The sequence below is a fragment of the Peromyscus californicus genome, unplaced genomic scaffold, assembly GCF_007827085.1.
Source record: "Peromyscus californicus insignis strain IS unplaced genomic scaffold, ASM782708v3 Scaffold_20__1_contigs__length_68692818, whole genome shotgun sequence".
Classification (NCBI taxonomy): domain Eukaryota; kingdom Metazoa; phylum Chordata; class Mammalia; order Rodentia; family Cricetidae; genus Peromyscus; species Peromyscus californicus.
In genome coordinates this window covers 19358962-19378703 of record NW_026294503.1, presented here as the reverse complement: position 1 = coordinate 19378703, position 19742 = coordinate 19358962, and the positions used below count along the sequence as shown (strand labels likewise).

Below are 19742 nucleotides of genomic sequence, written 5' to 3'. Positions count from 1 at the left end.
CACCCACATAAAAGCTCTGACCAATGCCAGGCATATCTCTGGTTGGAAAAACATACTTGAGTCCAGTAGATTCCACTGTAGTCTTGTGGGATCCTTCAAGCTGCAGCTCACTTAGCTGGCCCAAGACACCCTCTAGATGCAGCAGGGCGAGAAAGCAGTGGCATTGGAATTTGCTCTTTGGGCCCCAGGAACAAACTGTCTCAGTTTGTATTTCCTGTCAGTTTTTAAAGTGAATTTAGACAAATTAGTTGTATGCCTCCATTTCTTCTTCCATAAACTGGGGGAAAGGCTGGGCTCTTGTAAAGCCTGCAATCCCAACACTCAAGAGACTGAGGCTGAACTCAAGTTCAGGCTGGGATACATAATGTAATGCATGCATACCTTCCTGTATCAAGGACAGGGGGTAGGGTACATACTACTGCTCACCTTGTAGTATAGGTTTGATAGGGCAGTTGGCCAAGTGGACATGAAGTGCTTTGCAGAGGGCAGAGTGTGTCATAGATTGTCAATAGATGCTCATTGTCATTAGTAGCATCATTGTGATTAGTTGCAGGAGTTTCTGTGGGAATTCCATGCCAGCCTTTATGGCTGCTTCCCTTTCAGGCTGATAGATACCATATTTTCATCTGTCCTGTCTGCCTACGTGCCTTTGGCCCCAACTGTTTCTACAAGGACCCAAACGCAGTGTCCAGAGAATAGCACTGATCATCCTGCATTTTACCTTTAAATATCTTAACAAGGGGTATTGAAACAACCTTAACTGTCTGGTAATCCATATTGTGCAGTAGCTAGGGTGTGGGCATGCTGTGTACACAGGCATGAAATAAATTAAATAGTGCTGACAGTATGTGTGTGTGCCCAGCCAGCCGCCCAGATTTCTTAGATCATTTAAGCACATTTCATGTAATGGAATGTGTTATGACTTCAGCAGCTTCTGAATAAAAGTTGGAGGAGGAGGAAAAAAAAAAAACTGAAACATGGCACCAGCCAGGCTCCCCCAGGGAGTTATTTAAGGCAGCTTGGGCACTTCTGGGGAAATTGGGCTTCCTCAAAGAACAGCCACTGTTCTTTTAGAATGCCAGCCCCTCCCCCCACGGGGGGGTTGCCCTTTGATTTTTAGATTGGAGGTGAGAATGTGAGTCCAGATCTATTGTCAAGCCGCCTTTCTCTGCTCACTTGGAGTCGGTCTTTTCCTCTCAGTTCTGCTCTCCTGGTGTCTTGGGCAGGTGGTTCTGCCTCTTCTGGCTTCCCTGGTTTTCATCTGGGGTGTTTAGACTAAATAACTTCTCTGTGGTGCCTTCCGGCCGGTTAAACTTTTGATTTCATGATTTCCCTGCTTTGTTGTTACAGGAAGCATTAATACCATGCCCCAAACATCAGATAGGAAAGTCTTCATTGATTACGTTGAAAACTTACACTTTCCGTAGTCTGACTTTCTTAGTGTGAGCTCAGCTGTTTCCATATTTTACATTCCCTTTCCCCTTCTCCTCCCTTCCTTCCTTCTGTTTCTTCTCTCCTTTCCTTCCTCTCTCTTTCCCTCCTTTTCTTCTTTTCCTTTCCTCCCTCCTTCCCACATTTCTTTCTTTCTTTTTTTTGGGGTGGAGTGGGGTGGGAATAAGAGTTATTTAGGTTTTATTTCTACAGTTCCATAGGCCTTGCTGGATGCATGGTCATTTGATCTCAGTGGAAACTACCTATGCCTGGACATACACCAATATTCTTGCTGTTGGCAGGTTTTGGAAGCCTGCAGACGGGGTCCTAAGGCCATCTGAGTCACTGGTAATGAACCAGACTGCCTGAAATGCTCCAGTGGTTGCCTTTTTGGCACTTGGCAGGCAAATCTTTTTCATGTTAGTTTCAAGGTTGTCAGATATCATTATCCCCAAGTATTAAAATTTTCAAAGAAAGGAGGCAGTGTGTTTGATTTATAGAATAATTATCTAGCTTCAGCTCTAACTTGGCTTTGGCAATGGTTTTGCAAGCACTCGAAAATTAAATCCATTTTTTATGGCACTACAAGGTATTATCTCACAGCAAATGATAATTAAACACCTGTGAAATCAATTAGCCCTTTAAGCAGGGGGAAAAAAAGTTTTCCAATTATGTTTTCACACCTCCAAAACTTTTATAATTCCAAACCCAACACTTGTGGAGAAGGGTATGGTTGATTGGCGGCTGCTGGGCTAATAACTTTCCAAAAAGATCATACCTAAATCTTGCTTAGAATTAATCCTGAGACAATTTGTGTAGGGGAGTACATAGGAAGAGGATGAAATCACTTTTGCAGTCAACTCTCCACAGCTGTGTATCGGACACACAGCTGAGGCATCATCTTCTCTATGAAGGAAATTACTCACTTTGTGTTTTGATGCCAAGTTCTACTTGGCGGTTTATTTAAAAGCCTTGACGCTTTAATGGAACGGAGCAAAAAGATGTTCCACGTGACAGAAGTGCTCCCTCTCTGAGGGCCCCATAACTAAGAGCTCCAAACCATCTCCAGTGCAGATTCACACCCTGAAAACAGACCAATTGGCTAATGGCTGAAATTGAATACAGTGGAAAACCAGGGACCACAGCCAGCAGTTTAGCTTTACAGTGCCTGCACTTCATCACCATTGGCCTTGGTAACAAATTCACTGTTCTGGATGCTTTTAAAAGATGATCGATACTTCCAAAGCAAAGAGGCGCATAATGCCTTTGACATCTTCTACTTGTGACTCAGAACAATAGCTGCTCCCAGAAGGTTTCGCCTCATCCTTTCTGATCCTCGCAGGTACTTCAGTTTGCTCAGTGTTTTCTGATTCTCTGTCTTGCAAAGTCCCCGGGATACCTTGTTAGATAGGCAAAGTCAGAATGACTCTCAGTTTTATAAACAAGAATAGACTTGAGTCAATATGACTTTCTTAAGCTGAGTAAGGGACCAAGTCCAAAGCAGAAACTTGATTGTGAATATTTGTCCCTACAGGCTTTACAGCATCACTCTACATATACATGTGAAAGGATGCTTCTAAAGTTTTTTTAGGTTGTTCCTGAAGACATTTGTAATAGCTCTTGCTTTTAAAGCAGATGGCATTTAGAGACATTGACAAATCTTAACGTTAACTGGAGAAATAAGGCTAGCATTTCATAGAACAAAGATGAAAGGGGACTTTTCAAGATCTGTTTGGAAACGCACGTGACTTTTTCTTGTGAACACCAACAGCAGCGTTTGGATGCTTAGCAATCTCATAAGCATTATAGACCCTGAAGAATGAGATGAGGGTGGAATGCTCTGACATTTGATCAACAAAGACATCATAAAAGATTACTCTAGGCCAGACATATACTCAGGACTGGACTGATGGTAGTGAACAAGCAAAGGTGTGCTCCTGCTGTTACACAGTATGTCATGTTTGGGCAGGAAAGAAGAGTGAGCCCTCCAAAGAATATGTGCCTGAATTCAGGCAGCCTTCAGAGTCAGGACAGAGCCACACCAAGGCAGTGGGAAGGCCTGCCCACAGGCCAGCCTCGGAGCACCTCTCTGAGGAGTATGCACACTGAATGGGCATCCTGGAAAACATCTGGAAGAAGATATTCTGGTCTAAGGCACAGCAAGTATAAGAATGAGAGCAAGTGTGCTGTACTGAAAAACTGAGAACTCTGTGGCTATCGATGGGAAGCGAGAAAGGGGGATGTTGAAGCTGTGGGTAGAGGCCATTTTAATGCATCCCCATATCCCAGGGGTGTGACTATTAGTCTAAGCAGCTGGAGGAGCCGTTGGGATCACTTAACCCAGAGCATGACATTTAACAGGGTTCTTCAGTCATTTGATAGAAAGCAGATTTTAAGGGGCTAAGATTGGGCTTGGTCTGTTTTAAAGCCAACAGGAACTTGAATGTGCTTCTGTTGCTGGGCTCCTTCTCCATGGGAAGGAGAATAGCACCGGAGAAGCACGGGAGTGAAGGATGGGAGCACACTCTGCTTTCTGCAGAAGGACAGATTCTGCTAGTAGGCAGTCCTAGACCGCTGTGCATCTTCGCTTCCCTGGGGCTCGGAAGCCTACCTGGCGTGCAGAAGTTGCACAGTACTCATTTGTAATACGTTGGTTACTTTCTCATAGCTGCCGCAAAAATACCTAAGAAGAGAATTTCAAAGAAGGAGCTTTTAAAAGAATATGCTCTATTTAAATACTATTTAGTGTGTGTGTGTGTGTGTGTGTGTGTGTGTGTGTGTGTGGCTGTAGGTACATGGACCATGTGTGCAGGAGCATATGGGGGTCTGAATAGGGTGTCTGATCCCCTGGAACTGAATTTACAGGCAGTTGTAAGAAGCCCCCATGTAGATTGCTTTCAGCCACTGAGCCATCTCTCTAGGCCCCCAAGAAGGAATTCTTTATTTTAGCTTAATTCTGATATTTAGCAGTATCAGAGATTCCAGTCTACAGTCCTTCGCCGTATTGATCTGGGTTTATGGGGAAGTGGGAGCATTTGGGGAATGTGAATCTGCTCAGATCCTGGTAAACAGAAAGCAGTGAGAGGCAGGACAAGGTCAGGGTAAGATGTGACCTTCTGAAGCATGCCCTCGGTGATGCAGTGCCTCTAATAGGGCTCCTACTTTCAAACTTTTCACTGTTTTACCAAAGTAGCACCCCTAGCTGGGAACCAGTTTTTTTCAAACACATGAGCCTGTGCAAACCTTAACATCCAGCGATGCCAGGGCACAAAGGCATCCTCAGGATCATCTGCTCTCCCGCTCTCCAGTCAGATGCATCTATTTTCTTTGTTCCACAGCCCTGTTTCAGAATGAGACATCTCTTTAGCAGCTTCTCCAGACGACTGTGGAAAGTATAGCCAGCTGGAGGAAGGAGAGGTGACTCACCTCCATAGACTGTCTCCCCCAAAGTAATATTGTGTTTCTGCCTAAAGAAATGGTAGAATCTAGACTTCGCGACCTTCCCAGTCCCTAAGAACTCAGCTATCATACAACGGTGGTCCAGTAGTCATCAATATGTAACATTCTTTTTTTTTTTTTTTTACCATGGCATAAATGTTTTATGTCACTTGGCCACACCCCTGCATTTGTATGTCTATACACCCCTCCACCCACACCAAAGGGGGGAAATCACACTTCCTATTGACATCTTCTTTGATGAAACTTACATCTTACACTTGAGTGCCCTAGATTTCTGTAGCACTTAACATATTAATATATGCCATTCCAAGGTCTTGTTTGCACAGTTAGTGTCAAAGGCCCAGGACTGAGTTGTTCCTGTCTAAGTCAAAAATTAAAATCCAGTTTTGGTGATAGTGGGAGAGACGATGGGAAAGTGCGGTTATCAAAACCAGGGCCATGTCTCAAGGTTTTGTAATCACTTAAGTGCAGGGATCAGACAGAAGGTTTAAGCACTGACCGAGAGTACGGTGTCTCAGACAGTCTCTGTCTCCGTCCATGCCTTCCCTGGCTATGAGAAAAGCCCATCAGGAATTCCAACCATTTGCCTCATCTAAGGGCAGGCAGGGATAGCCAGGGAGGAAAAGAGGTCTTTTTCTTAAATCAAAAAGAGTAGTACTTAGAACATTAGAGTGAGTCCGATCCTTCTGGGGGTGGGAAGCCTTGGCTTTCGGACTGAGTCAGTGTTTGTCATTGGAGAAGCCATCAGGAGGGTCTGCAATTGTTCTCCTCAGCTCAGGCATGGAGGAAGGGCAGGAGAGTGTTCAGTGAGAGCACCGCTGTGCATACATTTGACGTGATCTTCACATAATGCTATTTATCAGGCCTGGTGAAGCACAAATTTCCAATTCTCATCACTGTTCAAGGAGAAGATAACTTTTTAACAAGTTGCCAGACCTTTAGAAATAAAGACAGAGAAAATGGGGTGTTAAATGTACAAAAGGGAAACCAGGAATAAAAGATTGATTTCTGTTTTGTTTTGTTCTGAGTCCCGTTGAAATTGGAACATCACCTTAGGCAGACTTGGTGTGATCAAGAGTTGGATATATGCTTATTGACTAAAGTTGAGCTTGTCATAATGAAGACTTACATCACTTCATGTTCACCTTTCTTTCATAGTCCCCTATGCAACACATTGTCAGCTGGTGAATGCTAGCCATAGGTAGGTAGGTGGTGGACCAAGAAATAGTAAGACCTAAGCCCTGACTCTTGAAGCCTGAGGGAAGGAAGGGGTAAAAATGAACAACTTAGTAGAGTGAGCAATAGAGTCAAGACAGGTTCCAGGACATGGGTGGTCCCAGGGACTTACTCTGGACATCAGGAGTGGAAGTTAGGCAGAAAGACAGGGAAGCCTGAAGTGTTCACTTCCAGATCCCCATCACCCTCACTCCTGTCAACCAGGGTGAAGCTGTCCTTGGAGTATACACTCTCTGCTGCCTGTCCTGTCCAGATCTTCCTAGCCTTCACTCCACGTTTCTGGCCCTGTTCCACTTGACCATCTCCTGTGGCACGGCACCTAGGGAAAAGCTAATGGTAAGATAATGACCTTGGCCCTCTCCTTTGCTGAGTGGCCTGCTATATATCTCTTCTGGACCATTTATCCATCAAGGCCATTGTTACAGCGGGTGGTGTTTTTTTTTTTTGTTTGTTTTTTTTTATTGCCAGTGTCTCCTCTTCCCTCTGTACCCAGGTAACCCTTTATTTAGCCCTGTCCGAAACACTTCATTTCTAGCCAGAGCATTTTGATTCACATGCCTTAGGACTGCATTCCTCTCAGAATAGTTTTGAAACCTGGCACGGAGGGTATAAAAGCGGGCGCAGCACGACCTGTGTCCTCCTGAGAGCTCCCCCGGATTAATGTCGCAGGGCGCAGTGTGTTACAAATCCCTGTCTTCACCTTTGCTACCTCTGTGTTTCTCCCTTCTTCTAGGAAAAGCTCTGAGAGCCCGTAGAACGCACTGCAAACACTGCTTTCCTTACACAAACTCCACAAAGCCTTTCTACATCATCACCTGTGAAAGGAGAACAGTCGTTGCACCTACTCCTCATGGAGGTTATAACGATAAAATACAAGGGAGGGTATAGACTGTGTGATAGATACCCTGCTCACAGGAAAGGTTTCATCAGTAGGATTATTAGTAGTATAGGTGTTGTCGCTAACAGTCATTGTATTTATTCATGGGCTTATATATTAGCCATTGAGCTGCTCTTTGACTAGCAGGAACCAGGATGGTTTTTTGAGACAAGGTCTCTCTGTAGTCCTCACTGTTGTGGAGCTAGCCATAGTAGATCTGCCTGCCTCTGCTTCCCGAGTGCTGGGATTAAAGGCTTGTACCATCAGGATGGTATTCTACCCCTTTGGAAGTACACGATATGCTCAATGTATGCTGTGTCTGTTAATGTATGTGAATAACGATTACCACTTTACAGTTCTGAACTGTCAGTGGTGATGCTATGGGCAAGATTAGAAACCATAGGGATGATGACCCAGTGTGTTCAAGAGCATATTTGATGCCAACCATCCCCGTACTCTTTCTTCTGTGGTAAAAGGCAGGTGTCACTGTATCCGCCTGTGTATCAAACCTATGTCCATGGCGATCGTATGATGATACTTATGAGAGGTAGTGCCTCTTACAGGGGCCTTGGCCCATAGAATGCTCCCCCCCCTCCTGTTCCTGTATTGAAATAGATTTTAAATTGACATAGAAAGAAAACTGCCTTGTCTAGAAGCCAGGAAATATGAAAAGATGAATGTCAGTGCCTGTCCTTGGTTTTATACAAGCATCCCTGTCTGCAATGGACAGCCTAGAATTGGCGGTCTCACACCGGAGACGACAAAGCGAGGAATACCTAATTCTTGCCATGACTGGTTGGTTGCCTGTTGAATGTTCAGTGCAGGAAATGGCACCACCTTTAAGTAGCAGCTGCTACTGCAAGGGTGTTGTGTTGCTGATTACCCCTAAGGCTATCGCTACGCTGATCAGTCACACTTTGTGTGCAGTTCTAGGTCTTTGGGTAACTGATTGACATGTATGTAAAGCAGCTCAGTTATGTGCACAAGACCTGTAAGGACATGTCAGACAGACCAAGATTCTACAAACCCAATGAATGCTGTAGAACCACTGGAACCCATACTTTCCTCTGCCATATGTACTTTTCAATGGCATGTGTTTTCAAGAGAACTCAGCACAGTGGCCAGCTGGACCCATTTTCTTACTTCTACTAAATGTTTCTCAGTTCAAATCTGTGCCAGGGTTCAATTTCATGTTGTCCCATGTCCTGACCTTTAATTTTTTCCCCCCTCAAGAGTAATTGAAATTTTAAGCATTAAATCTGGACTTAGGAAGAGGAAGAAGAAACAAGCTAATAGTGAGCTGGGGTGAAGTTTTGGGGAGAAGGCCCAGTAAGTGGCAGCTGCTTGTCAGGGGTTCCAGAGATGAGCTGAACAGCTTACTAATTGTCTTCATAAGAATCATATGTCTTCAGCCACCACATGTTGTGTGGGCTGACCAGAAGCAGCATTGTGTAATGAAGAGAAAATGGCTTTCGAATCAGGACCCTAGAGTTGGGCGACTGGTGCCGCCGTCCCAGCACTGACTTCCATTTACAGTTTTTTCAGCTCTGCCTGTGAGACTGAGCGGTATGGTCCTCGGGGTACTTTTGGGATCATGTCATTCTTGGGCTCCTCAGTGACTCAGTCTCCCCCTCATGAGTTCCAGGAGGGAGCAAGCAAGGTCATCCTGTCAGGCCTCTCCTGAGCTAGCAGCCTCTTTAACCCTTTCTGACCTACTCCAAATTGTATGTTCTCCCTCACCTTGGACCCCATCTTCCTGGTGGACTACCTCTAGCCTAAAAATGCCCATCCCCTCCCTGTATCTGCTAGTTCTTACTCCCCCATCAGTACTTAGCTAGAAGTTCTAGAAATCGGCATGATCTCTGTGCTCCCTTTCCTCACTAATGCCACCTGTGGCCATGCCTTGTCTTCTCTTTATAAACCAGCCCATGCCTCCATATGAACATCTCCCCACCCCCAGTGACTTAAAATTATCAATTTCGGTCTTTTCACTGGACCTGGAGCTTCTTAAGTGGTGCCTAACATGTGAGAGGCATCCTCCTGACTTTTGCTGAGTGGATAGAAGAAACACACACACACACACACACACACACACACACACACACACACACACACACACACACACGATCAGAGATGTTGCTGCATGGATCTGCATTTCATTTTCCTCATCCCCGGGGCACTCTGTGGAACTTCAACCATCCCAAGCATATTCCTTCTGATTCTTTTCATAAGAGATGTGACTCAAACCTGGGTGTAAACAGAGGAAGAGTAATTACATATAAGGATTGGGGCTGGCAGGAGCAGACCAGCTGGAGATGTTCGCCAAGTTCATAAATAAATAGTGGAAACCAGCTACCACCTTGGGCAGACTACGTGAGTCTGGAGGTTAGAGACCCATGGCTGGCTTCGTCCCTGTCCTCTGTGGCTAGCAAAATAGCCAGATCGTTTGGTATGTGCACTTGTGGCAGTGGGTCTGTGGAAACCCCAGGCACACTGCAAGCTGCAGTAGTAGCATCTTTCCTTGTACAGCTTCTGATGTGAAGAATGCTTTTAAACTACACGCCGCTGCTGTGTTGAGACGAACTGCTTCTGGTTTAGTTTTTTTTTTTTTTTTAAGGGATCTGCTTCACATTTGTCTCTTGGCTGTCTCTGCAAATCTGTTTTTATTTTTATTTTTTTATTGTTGGTAGTTTTTAAAAATGTTTATTCCATCCCTTCTGATATAATTTGCCATAATAACTTGCAATTGCATACTGCTTTCCTGATTAGACTGCATGTACATAATTTCATTTGAGTTTCACAGCTTTGAGACTCGGAGAAGCTAAGAGATTTGCATGGGGGTCACACAGGAGATCCAAACTCCAAATTCTTCAACCCAGATTTCCTTGTTTACAACTGCCTGTGTTTCCTATTATCTACAGTCTCCCTTCAGCTGTGGTGATTATAGGTATCATTTTCAGAACTGTTTATAAGGTGCTGTACCTTAGTTAAAATGTATCATTTGATCAGCATGGTTAGAAGTGTCATCCCCTTTGGATGACACTTTGGATGAACAAGGAAACTGAGCCTAGGCAAATTACCATTTCCTAAGATCACCCCGTTTGTATATAGCAAGCTTGGAATGTGCACCCCGGGTTTGGCGGTTGACCCCTGAGCTCTTGATTACTAAGTTCTTAACTACCAGGCCTGTGCTGCTCAAAATGTACTGTGCATTACAACAAATTCACGTAGAATCCAGGGCTCTTTCCCCAGAGTTCTTGATTGAGTGGGCCTGGGTGATCTTGAGATCTCTGCAGTTCCCAGATAATGCAGGTGATACCAGTGGCTAGGAGAACAGTTGGTGGCATGGTAGGTACCACTCTGCCCCTCCTCTTGCTAGTGACACTGACTCTCTACTAGAAACAATGCATTCTGTGTGGTGACAAAAAACTTCAAATATGTGTTATTCCGTAGCTCATCTTAAATGGGGTATATCCTGTATATTGTCCAGGACAACTTTAGGAAGAAAATTGTCATAGATATTGAGTGGTACTGGCTTCCAGGTTAAATCCAAGGTCATGTCCTTTTTACTGCACATTTCTTTGTAACCACCTCCTGCGTCATTTCCTCTGGAGTGGGGATTGTAATGCCTGTTGGCAAACTGGTTTATCAATTAAAGGTGGAAATTCTTAGAGAGCAGTTACCACATCTCCTTCCCAACTCGTTTAGGTTAGTGTGTTTGTCTTTAAGGTATGTGCAATGATAGCATGCTGCGCATTTCCTGACTCAAGCAGGAGAACTGGTCTACTTTAGAAGAGTGTCCCCCCACTTGACCTCTCAAGTCTACCTGCCTGTCTCCCCCACCTCTAACTAACGATAACACTACTCAGTTCTCCAGCCCTGTAACGACGTGCTGTCCCAAATGTTATGAAAACGGAGCAGTGAGTGTATCCTTTAGAGAATGGCTCTGGGCTCAGCATTAACATCCTTGGGGTTCTTGTATATGCGAGTCGTGTGTCCCATTTCATTTTATTTGATTCATTTTTCGAGAAGTGTTCTAGGCTATGTCTGTACCACAGTCTGTTTTCTCTTTCATGCTTTGAAGGGCATCTCTGTGCTTTCTACTGTAGGGCTATTACAGTTAAAACTGCTGTCCACATTTGTGGACAGTGTTTCCATGTAAAAGTAAGCCTTCATTTCTCTGGGAGAAATGCCCACATACAAGTGCTGGGTCATATGAAAGTCCATTTTTAGTTTGGGAAGGAACTGCCAAATTGTCCCCAAAGCAGCTTCACCATTTCACTTTCTTAGCAGCGCCATGGAAGGGTTCCTGTTTTCCACACCTCATCAATGCTTGTTCTCATCCGTCTTCTTCAGTAATACCTAGCGGGTAGCAAGTGGTGCCTCATTGTGCTTTGATTTCCACTTCTCCAATGACGAATGATGTTTGGTATCTTCTTGTGCTCTTCTTGGCACCTTATCCATTTTCTTTGGGGGAAATATCAGTTCAAATTCTTAGCCCATGTTTACATTGGATTCTCTTTTGGTTGAGTCAGAAGGGTTCTTTACATATCCTAGACAAAAGTTCCGTATAGGATGTATGATTTGAAAATGTTTACTCTGCTTCGATGGGTTGTCTTTTCCCTTCCTGGCAGGAGTTGGGTGTGGGTGTGTCTCCTTGGGTTCAGTTCTCAGTTCTCGTAGGCAGAGGTGGAAGCAGGTATAACGGAGCAGGTCGTGGAACAGATGCCAGTTATCTAAGGCTGGGCAGATTTTCTCAAATGGACATTTCTCTCTTTTGTTTATGCCTTTGGCACTATTTCAAGAAAGCTAAATCAAACTTTTTTTTTTTAATTTTTACTAGTAAAATGTTTGTTGTGGGGGAGGGGGATTCCAGAGGGTTCCTATGTGTCATGCTGGAGTGATGACTGTAGTTTTCTTTGGCAACGTGAATGCCTTTAGGAGATTTTACATCTTATCTGTTGTCAGATCATTCTTGGGTAGATAAACCACCTCTGAATAGTGTCTGTCTGAAAGCGACAATATGGTGAAAGTGTTTCGTAGAAGGACAGACGAATAAATGAATGGTTGAGTTAAATAAAAGAGCATCACAGGAGATGGAGGTAAAGGATACCAAAATAGGAAGTGCCCCAGTTCAAACCAGTAGCTGGCCCAGTTAAAGGGTATTGTTATCTCTTCAACTGAAGCTCCTCAGTATTTCATGAACTCATTGACCATAAAATCCAAAAGGGCTGAACATGCTTAAAAGTTGGAATGGAAAAGATTCATCTCAGTTACTTTTCTATTGCCATGGAGAGACACCATAACCAAGGCAACTTATAAAAGTAAGCATTTAACTGGGGGCTTGCCTACAGTTTCATGGGGTGAGCCCATCACCATCCTGGTGTTAAACACAGCAGAAGGCAAGCAAAGCATTGGAGCAATCAGGCATGGAGAAGAATTGGGAAGGGAGAGACTGGGCCTGGTGTGAGACTTTTGAAACCTCAAAGGCCACCCCCTGTGACACACATCCTCCATCAAGGTCACACCTCCTAATTCCGATGACAAAACTGATACCCCGAAAGCTCCCGTGTTAAGGGTTCTAACTGACTCAAGGGTGTTTTGCACATCTCAATATATGAATGGCTTCCAGCTTCAGTCATGTGGCTTCCTTTGCTACATCAGCAACTAATGCTTCTGTACAGCCATTTAAAAGTCAGTGTAACTGTCACTTGACTTTTCCCCAGGAGTTTTCTGCCCTTCTTTTCCTTCCACACGTTCTATAAAGTAAATTCTGCAAGTGGAAACTTTGAAACTTGTTACAATCCGGGACACTAATAAGATTTTACATTTTTAGCAGTTTAATGATGAGGATGTAGGACTGTGTGCTAGTCCCTCGGGGGTTTCTATTCTGGGTATCTGTTAAACCTTGCAGTAGTCTGAAGTATATTCGACCTTTCTATATTAAAAAAAAATTGGTTTAAGTTTCACACATAAATTTGTGTCTGTATATTCTTTTCCCCTTCTCTACCTATTAGGTAGACTTCAGACATTATCAACATTTGAGTTTGAAGATACTTGTCAATTATTTTTTTGTGTTTGGTGGAAAGAGAGATGTCATTACCATCAAAATTTAATATTTTTATTTAGCTAAATTTGATCCTTCTTAAAAATCCTTTCCACTTTGAAGTCTATTTTGCAGCTTAATTAATGCAGCAAGGGCTTTTTATTTTGCTCTCAATGGAGATAATCTTAATCTATTCACAGTGACCTTTTCTTGTGCAAATTAGTTGTACATGCTTGTTTAAGCAAATGGTCCTTTGCATGATGTCTCTTCTTAATGACAGGTTTATAATTGAAAATTGGCTTACTCCCATATGCCTAGTTTATATGAGAATATAAAAATAGATGTGGACTTTAAAAATATGAATGTATATATCAATATCCCAAAAAAAGAAGAGGGAAGAATCCAGCGCCTTCAGGCTATGGTTAAATTAGACTATTAGAGTTGGAAAATGCTGGTGACATATGCTACTGTCAGAGTCACACCTGTCTGCTCAGCATTGGAAGTGCTTGAAAAATGAGAACGTTTTCATCTTGGCTGGAGGATTCAGAGCCTTTATAGGACATGAGGCATCTCTCGCTACCCAAGTTTTCTTAAACTCCTCGTGAAGTTGAAGCTGCAGGTTTAGGAATGTGTTTGGTGTTAAACACCTATAAAGTGGGAGCCTCAAACAATTAAATGCTTTTTGGTGGTCCTAAATTTCACTAACAATAAGAGATGGGTGACACTCATGGTATTATAATTTGTCTGGAGTGCTCCCTCCTCCAAAAACACAAGCAAACAAATAAAAACAAAACAGTATAATACTATTAAATGGCATTTGAGTAAAAAGAATAACCATCCATTCTCTGTCCTAGTTTCCAATGCCTCCCTACTGTTTTTCTTTCTTTGTTATCGATCTCTCTCACTCTGCATATTAGCTTTCTTCTACCCCGTCTGCCACTCCCCCATCTTTCTGTCAAAAGTCAAAGCAACCATCCTTACACCATAGCACTATTTGTCAGGAGTCACTGAATGTTCTTGGTTAAATGTAGAAACCCCAGTTTGAAGAGAAAACAAATGTTGGCTTGCGCTTAGGATGGAGGTTTCCAAAGTATCTTTTAATAGCATGGTGTGGGGAATAGAGAACAAGAACATTTAGTGTTGCTGAGTGGCATGGCATTAAGGGGGAAGCAGATGCATCAGGGATGCTTCTCCTGCCTATGGGAGCAAACTGTTTCACAGGAGGAGCTGCATGGTGCACACCTTTAATCCCCAGCACAGGAGGCAGAAGTGGGTGAGTCTCTGTAAGTTTGAGGCCATCCTGCTCTGCAGAGCAAGTTCTAGGCCAGCCAGGGCTACATAATGAGACCTTGCCCCTCCCCATCTGATCTTGGGGGACAGAGGCTAGGCAAGACAAGTCATTATGAGGACCATTAGACCTGTCCTTTTATAAACTGTTTGCAAAAGAGATCCTGTTTGCTTTATACAATACGATTATCCTATTTGTACTCTCCATGCAACAAGCTCTCCAACCCCAAATGGAAAAGTGAGAGTAACCCTTCCCTAGGGTCATACATGAAGGATAAATGGATGCACCCCATGACCCTCAGCCATCCAATTTTCCTCTTGGATTTTCTCTTGCTGACCACGCCTCTTGTTGTTTCAGATATGATTATCGGGAAATGCTGCACAATGCCACTTTCTGTCTGGTTCCTCGTGGTCGCAGGCTTGGGTCCTTCAGATTCCTGGAGGCTTTGCAGGTAAGAGACTATGAAACGTCCCAGCATGGGGTTGAGGAGTGAAGCCAAACTGGTTTCAGCTTTCTCACTCTCCTAGAGTAGTCAAAAAGAAGCTATGGCTTTTGCTGAGAACCTTAAAAAAAAAAAATTCCCAAGAAAATCTGAACCAGTTTGAAGAATCAGAATTGGGAAGAAGATTGACTCCCTGCCTTCGGACATGAGACAATCAAATGGTCTCAGCATCCGGGAACTGGATTCCTCAGGGACACATTTGCAGACAGAGGGTAGATGGACAGATCTGATTGCCAGTCTAGCTCCTCAGTTAGGAGAGGAGACTCCTCTTTTCCTGCAAGCCAATCTCAAAAGCGCTAACAGTGGGGTATTGTTGTTATTTGCCCCCCAAATGAAATTGTGGGTTAGGTCCTCATCTTGGTCCTCTATGAATTCTTCTAAACTCTTGAGAGTAGTGGGACTTCCTTGCCCTGATGTTCCAAAGCTCTCAGGAGGAATCTCAGAAGCCTGTGTGGGAGGGAGTATCTCTGTCATTCAGTCCTACTGCAGAAATGCCTTCTGCTGCTGCTGCAGCCAGCCTTTTTGGATGGCAAGGCGACAGATGCTCACTACTTCTCTTATCCTTCCTTCCTGTCCTCCCAGTCATTTGCATTTTGTCTGCATCTGTGTATTTGAGGGTTGCATAGCGTCTTTACCCTGTCATGCTAACTGTGAGTCCTTCCGGATCCTCAGGCTGAAGAGCGCCCTTCCACAGCAGGGCATTCTACGGTGCTTTGTGCGCTTTGAGAAGCATACCACCACCTGCTAGCATTCTTACAGCTTCGTAGGTGTTTAAGGGAGCAAATGGCTCTCTGGTTTGGATAAAGACTTCCTTGGAAGCTCCATTTTGTCTTTAGCTTATTGATGTGCCCTGGCTCTTCGGTCCCAGTGCAGACTAGAGTCTGGTATGGCTGTAGTTTGCCATGCTCCACGCTGGAGGGAAAAGAGTTTTGAGTTAGATGTTTATAGAGCAAAGGAAAGCTGGATACTACAATAGAGAAGTCCAGAAAGTGCTACCCAGAAAGGCTGGGCCTCATTCTGTTCTCTCTTAGTTCATGACATTGGGGTGAACCATGGCAGAAGTGAAAGTGTAGCACTTACATTGACAAAACTGTTATATTCAAGGCTGGTTTTATGCTCAGATTCCATTGGTAAAAGCTTTTGTTGCATCAATAAAACTCCTGCAACAAGGCCAGTCATCTCCATGGAGGTAAGGTCAGCCAAACCTTATGTACTAGAATAGAAGAGGTGTATTATCATGCTAAGGCAAGATTTGAAAACCTTCAAGTCTGGTCTGGATGCTTACAATCCCATGTGATTTGGTAATTCCAAACCACTTACTTTCTTTCTGGCCTGAGCAGCCCAGGACCCATGTCACATAAGCAATGCCAGTAATTGAATTTGTACTGATTCTTTTCCTGATTGGAACGGTTCATGCTGTCGCTGTCCTCGCACTCACGAAATCCTTCCTTCGCTCAGGCCGCCTGTGTCCCTGTAATGCTCAGCAATGGATGGGAGTTGCCATTCTCCGAAGTGATTAATTGGAACCAAGCTGCCGTCATCGGCGATGAGAGATTGTTATTACAGGTAAGGAAGGGGCTGTGGCCTTCGGCAGAACGGCCGATTATTGCTGCCCCCATCCCAACTTTCAAAGAAGATGAATCCAAAAGGTCAGCTCCATAAAAAGAAATTTTATCAGGAGAAAATTGCCTGTGTCATGGTGAATATGAAGTCGTTTAATATGATATTGTTCACTTTCCAACACAAAAATCTGTCCAGGTCCACAGAATATATTCTGGGAAGTAGCTGTTCCTGGTAAGATGCCTGAGCTTTGCTGGGTGAGGAGAGGTGGAGGAGTCCCTTCAGCTTCAGCACCAACAGTGTTAGACTTGACATGCCCTCAGATCCTGTGCCTCCATTTCTGGTTAACTCCAGGACACACAAGGTCTATGGTTGGTTGCTATGTCCAGGGTTACCACTCCTGCAGTGCTCCACCCTGAGTTCCTACAGGAGGGCTGTCACTCGGGTGAATATTTAAAAGAAGGGTCCCGAATAAAAGTTGCAGTTGCTCCAGGAAAGGGAACTCAACCTGCACAGAGAAATGCAAGGGCAACAAGACTCTGTGAGGATTTCCAAGCCCCCTTCAGTCATGTTTGAGGTTCCCAGGAAGCTGCTGCACACTCTCATAGCTCAGTTAATGTTTGTCTTTCATGGCATTAGACACTTTATCTTCAAACCTCCACACGTTTTTGTAGAAATATTATCTCTAATGTTCTTGCTTTAAAAACAAAACTAATTGATAGCTATAAAATAGAGTTTCTGACTGTGCTTTTGATTTTTCTTCTGTGCTCCTGGCTGGTCTGCTAATGGACTGGTGAGAGAATACAGTCATCTTCTGAAAGTCATAGATAATGTACCCTCTAATGGAGAGCACTGTGGGAATATTCAAGCCTAGGTCACGACAGCTCTAGAACATTCCTTTCATGTGGTTCTCAGGTCTGTGATCTTGGCGCTTTTGGAACCTCAGCACAAACCTGGAGGAATGTGTACTCTGAAAATGGTGAACCTGTTCATTGGAGTTAGCCCATTCTGTTCTAAACAAAACATAGTTTCGTAGGTGCTCACTGAGAAAGGGGTTTGGGCATCTTATGAAAAGCTAATATTTGTAGTAACTATTCCTGGTATAATTCAATAGGGACATCCTCCAAGACATAGTGAGAAAAAGCCCTAACCATGTAGGGATAGTAGATGTCTGAGTCACTCACTCAAAGTGAGGTATGTGGTGCTTTCCCACACTGCCTTTGTTCCTTCCTTTTATGCTATTTTAATAATACATGCTCATTTTAAAGGAAATTTTGGATATGACAAACATCAGTCGTGTCCTCCATTCATGTATCAAGGCACCTTTGCTGTGAACAAGTTGGAGCTTGTCATGAGGGGTGGAAAACTTTGCACGACACTTAAGTGTGGTTGTCCAGTGTCTATCTCTTCATAAAAGTTGATGGATATTTCACCTTTTGAAGTCACTTTTTTACTTGACTCTAAAGATTGAATTTTTCACACCCCTGTGCCCACATTTTCTAGTATTTTTCCTCCTCATCTGCAATCTGTTTTTACACAGCTGCCTCCATATTGAACAGTGACTGTGCTCTTGTTAACAATGGTTTTAAAGAGTTGGCACAGCGCCCAAATGTGTGCTCTGGGAAATGGTTTTTGTTATGTTACAATTTTTCATTTCCTGTTTTAGAACAGCTCTGGTGTTTTTGTTTGCACATGTCCTTGTCATCCTGTCACTGAGAAGCATGCCGTGGCTTTCCTCTCTCTATTTTGGTAGATCCTATTAGTTTTGTTACCATACATAACCTTTTATTAGGACTTCATTGAGCTCTACAACTTCCAGACCATTCCATCCAAATTGGAATTAATTTATCACTTTCCCATACCTGTCTCTGAGGACAAGCAGATTAATAACGGATAGCCAAATGCCATTAGAACTTGGAACCTCATCCTGCCAATCAATTGGAATTGTCCTCCAGAGCACTTGACAGAGTGCTGGGAGACACTTCAGTCCTACACAAGAACTGGTGGAACACACAGCTCTACAGGTACTGAAAACATGAAGCAGCCATGGAAGCGAAGGGGCCGTACTAGTGGCTGAGTCTGTGACACGTCCTTCCTCCCTGCAGAAGCACCCTGGACTGGACTTTTCTGGAGGAAGTGTAGCAGTGATGGCTTTTGGCATTTTCCTAATGGATTAGTTCCCATGGCCATGACAAAAACAGCCACAGCAACCTGTATGACTTAGCAAATGCCATTAACATTTAAAAGGGCATGCTTATGAAAATTGAGGATAAGTTTTTTCTAATTTCTCCCTTGGCAATCTAGGTCATTTTCTCAGTGAGTAAATAAAAATAAATTTTCTTGACTTATCAAGGATCTATGTCATGAATGGTTTATCTCCTTAAGGATATTTTATTTCCACTTGACCTTGAGCCTGCCAGTGTTTCAACTTTACCTACTACCATCATATTTCTTGCAGTATTATGGTCCTTCAAAGCATAGATTTAGTACCTAGTTTGGTCTATTGACAGAGCAAGTCAGCTTTTCCTGCCGTCTTACTGTGGGGAACTTTCATTGCTTCTTCTAGGGGCAGTCCTGAGTCTTGACAGTGTACCATCATCTCCTCCTTCTCTAAGGCGAACTCAGATACACTGTAGTCCTATACTTGGGGTAACATTCCTATTAATGTGGTTGGCAGAGCATTCCTCATCTAGCCCAGGTTCCCGTATCTGCCTGACTCATCACACAGTCGGGAGGCAAGCATGCAGAAAGGTGAGGACAGCTGATGATCACAAAGAATCTCCTAAGAGTACAGATTACATAAATGGAATAGACCTTGAACTGTAGTTGAAATGATGGAAGCAAGCCTAGGAAACTTAACCGGAAATCCAAGGAATGCATCTTAGAACTACCAGGGGAAAAAATAAAGGAACTCTCAGGGCAGATTAACAGGCAGACAGTAAACAACTGGCCCAGCTTTGCATAGTATCAGTTGGTCCAGCTCGAAACAGCAACTCCCTGTGCCAACAAGAGTAATAGTAATAATAAACCATCATAATACATAATCTTTATTCTAACCACCACATTGTATTATAAATGAACAATTGGAGAGAGCAACTAACTCATCCAAGGAAGTATATCTAGTAAATGGTAGAACCAGAATGCCACATTGGTTCCATTAACACGTGTACTGTAATATCAAGCTATGCTGCTATTAAAAATAGCAATATCCTGATGATAGCGTCAGGTGGCCATGTTCAATTAGGCTCTTACTTCTTGAATAGCTAGCATAAGTACTAGTCTCTTAGCCACAACGTATATAGCAATATGAACAGCAAGAAAGGCCTTCCTTCAAAATTACCTG

At 43.6% G+C, this 19742-nt stretch overlaps 1 protein-coding gene across 1 annotated transcript in view; it reads left to right on the top strand.

Annotated features, from left to right (window-relative positions):
• Ext1 (exostosin glycosyltransferase 1) overlaps positions 1–19742 on the top strand; it is a 287921-nt gene that overhangs the window by 228606 nt on the left and 39573 nt on the right. Inside the window, exons 2-3 of the mRNA XM_052747806.1 lie at positions 14695–14788; positions 16298–16405. Coding sequence (XP_052603766.1) covers positions 14695–14788; positions 16298–16405 — 202 coding nt within the window. The remainder of the gene's footprint in view (positions 1–14694; positions 14789–16297; positions 16406–19742) is intronic.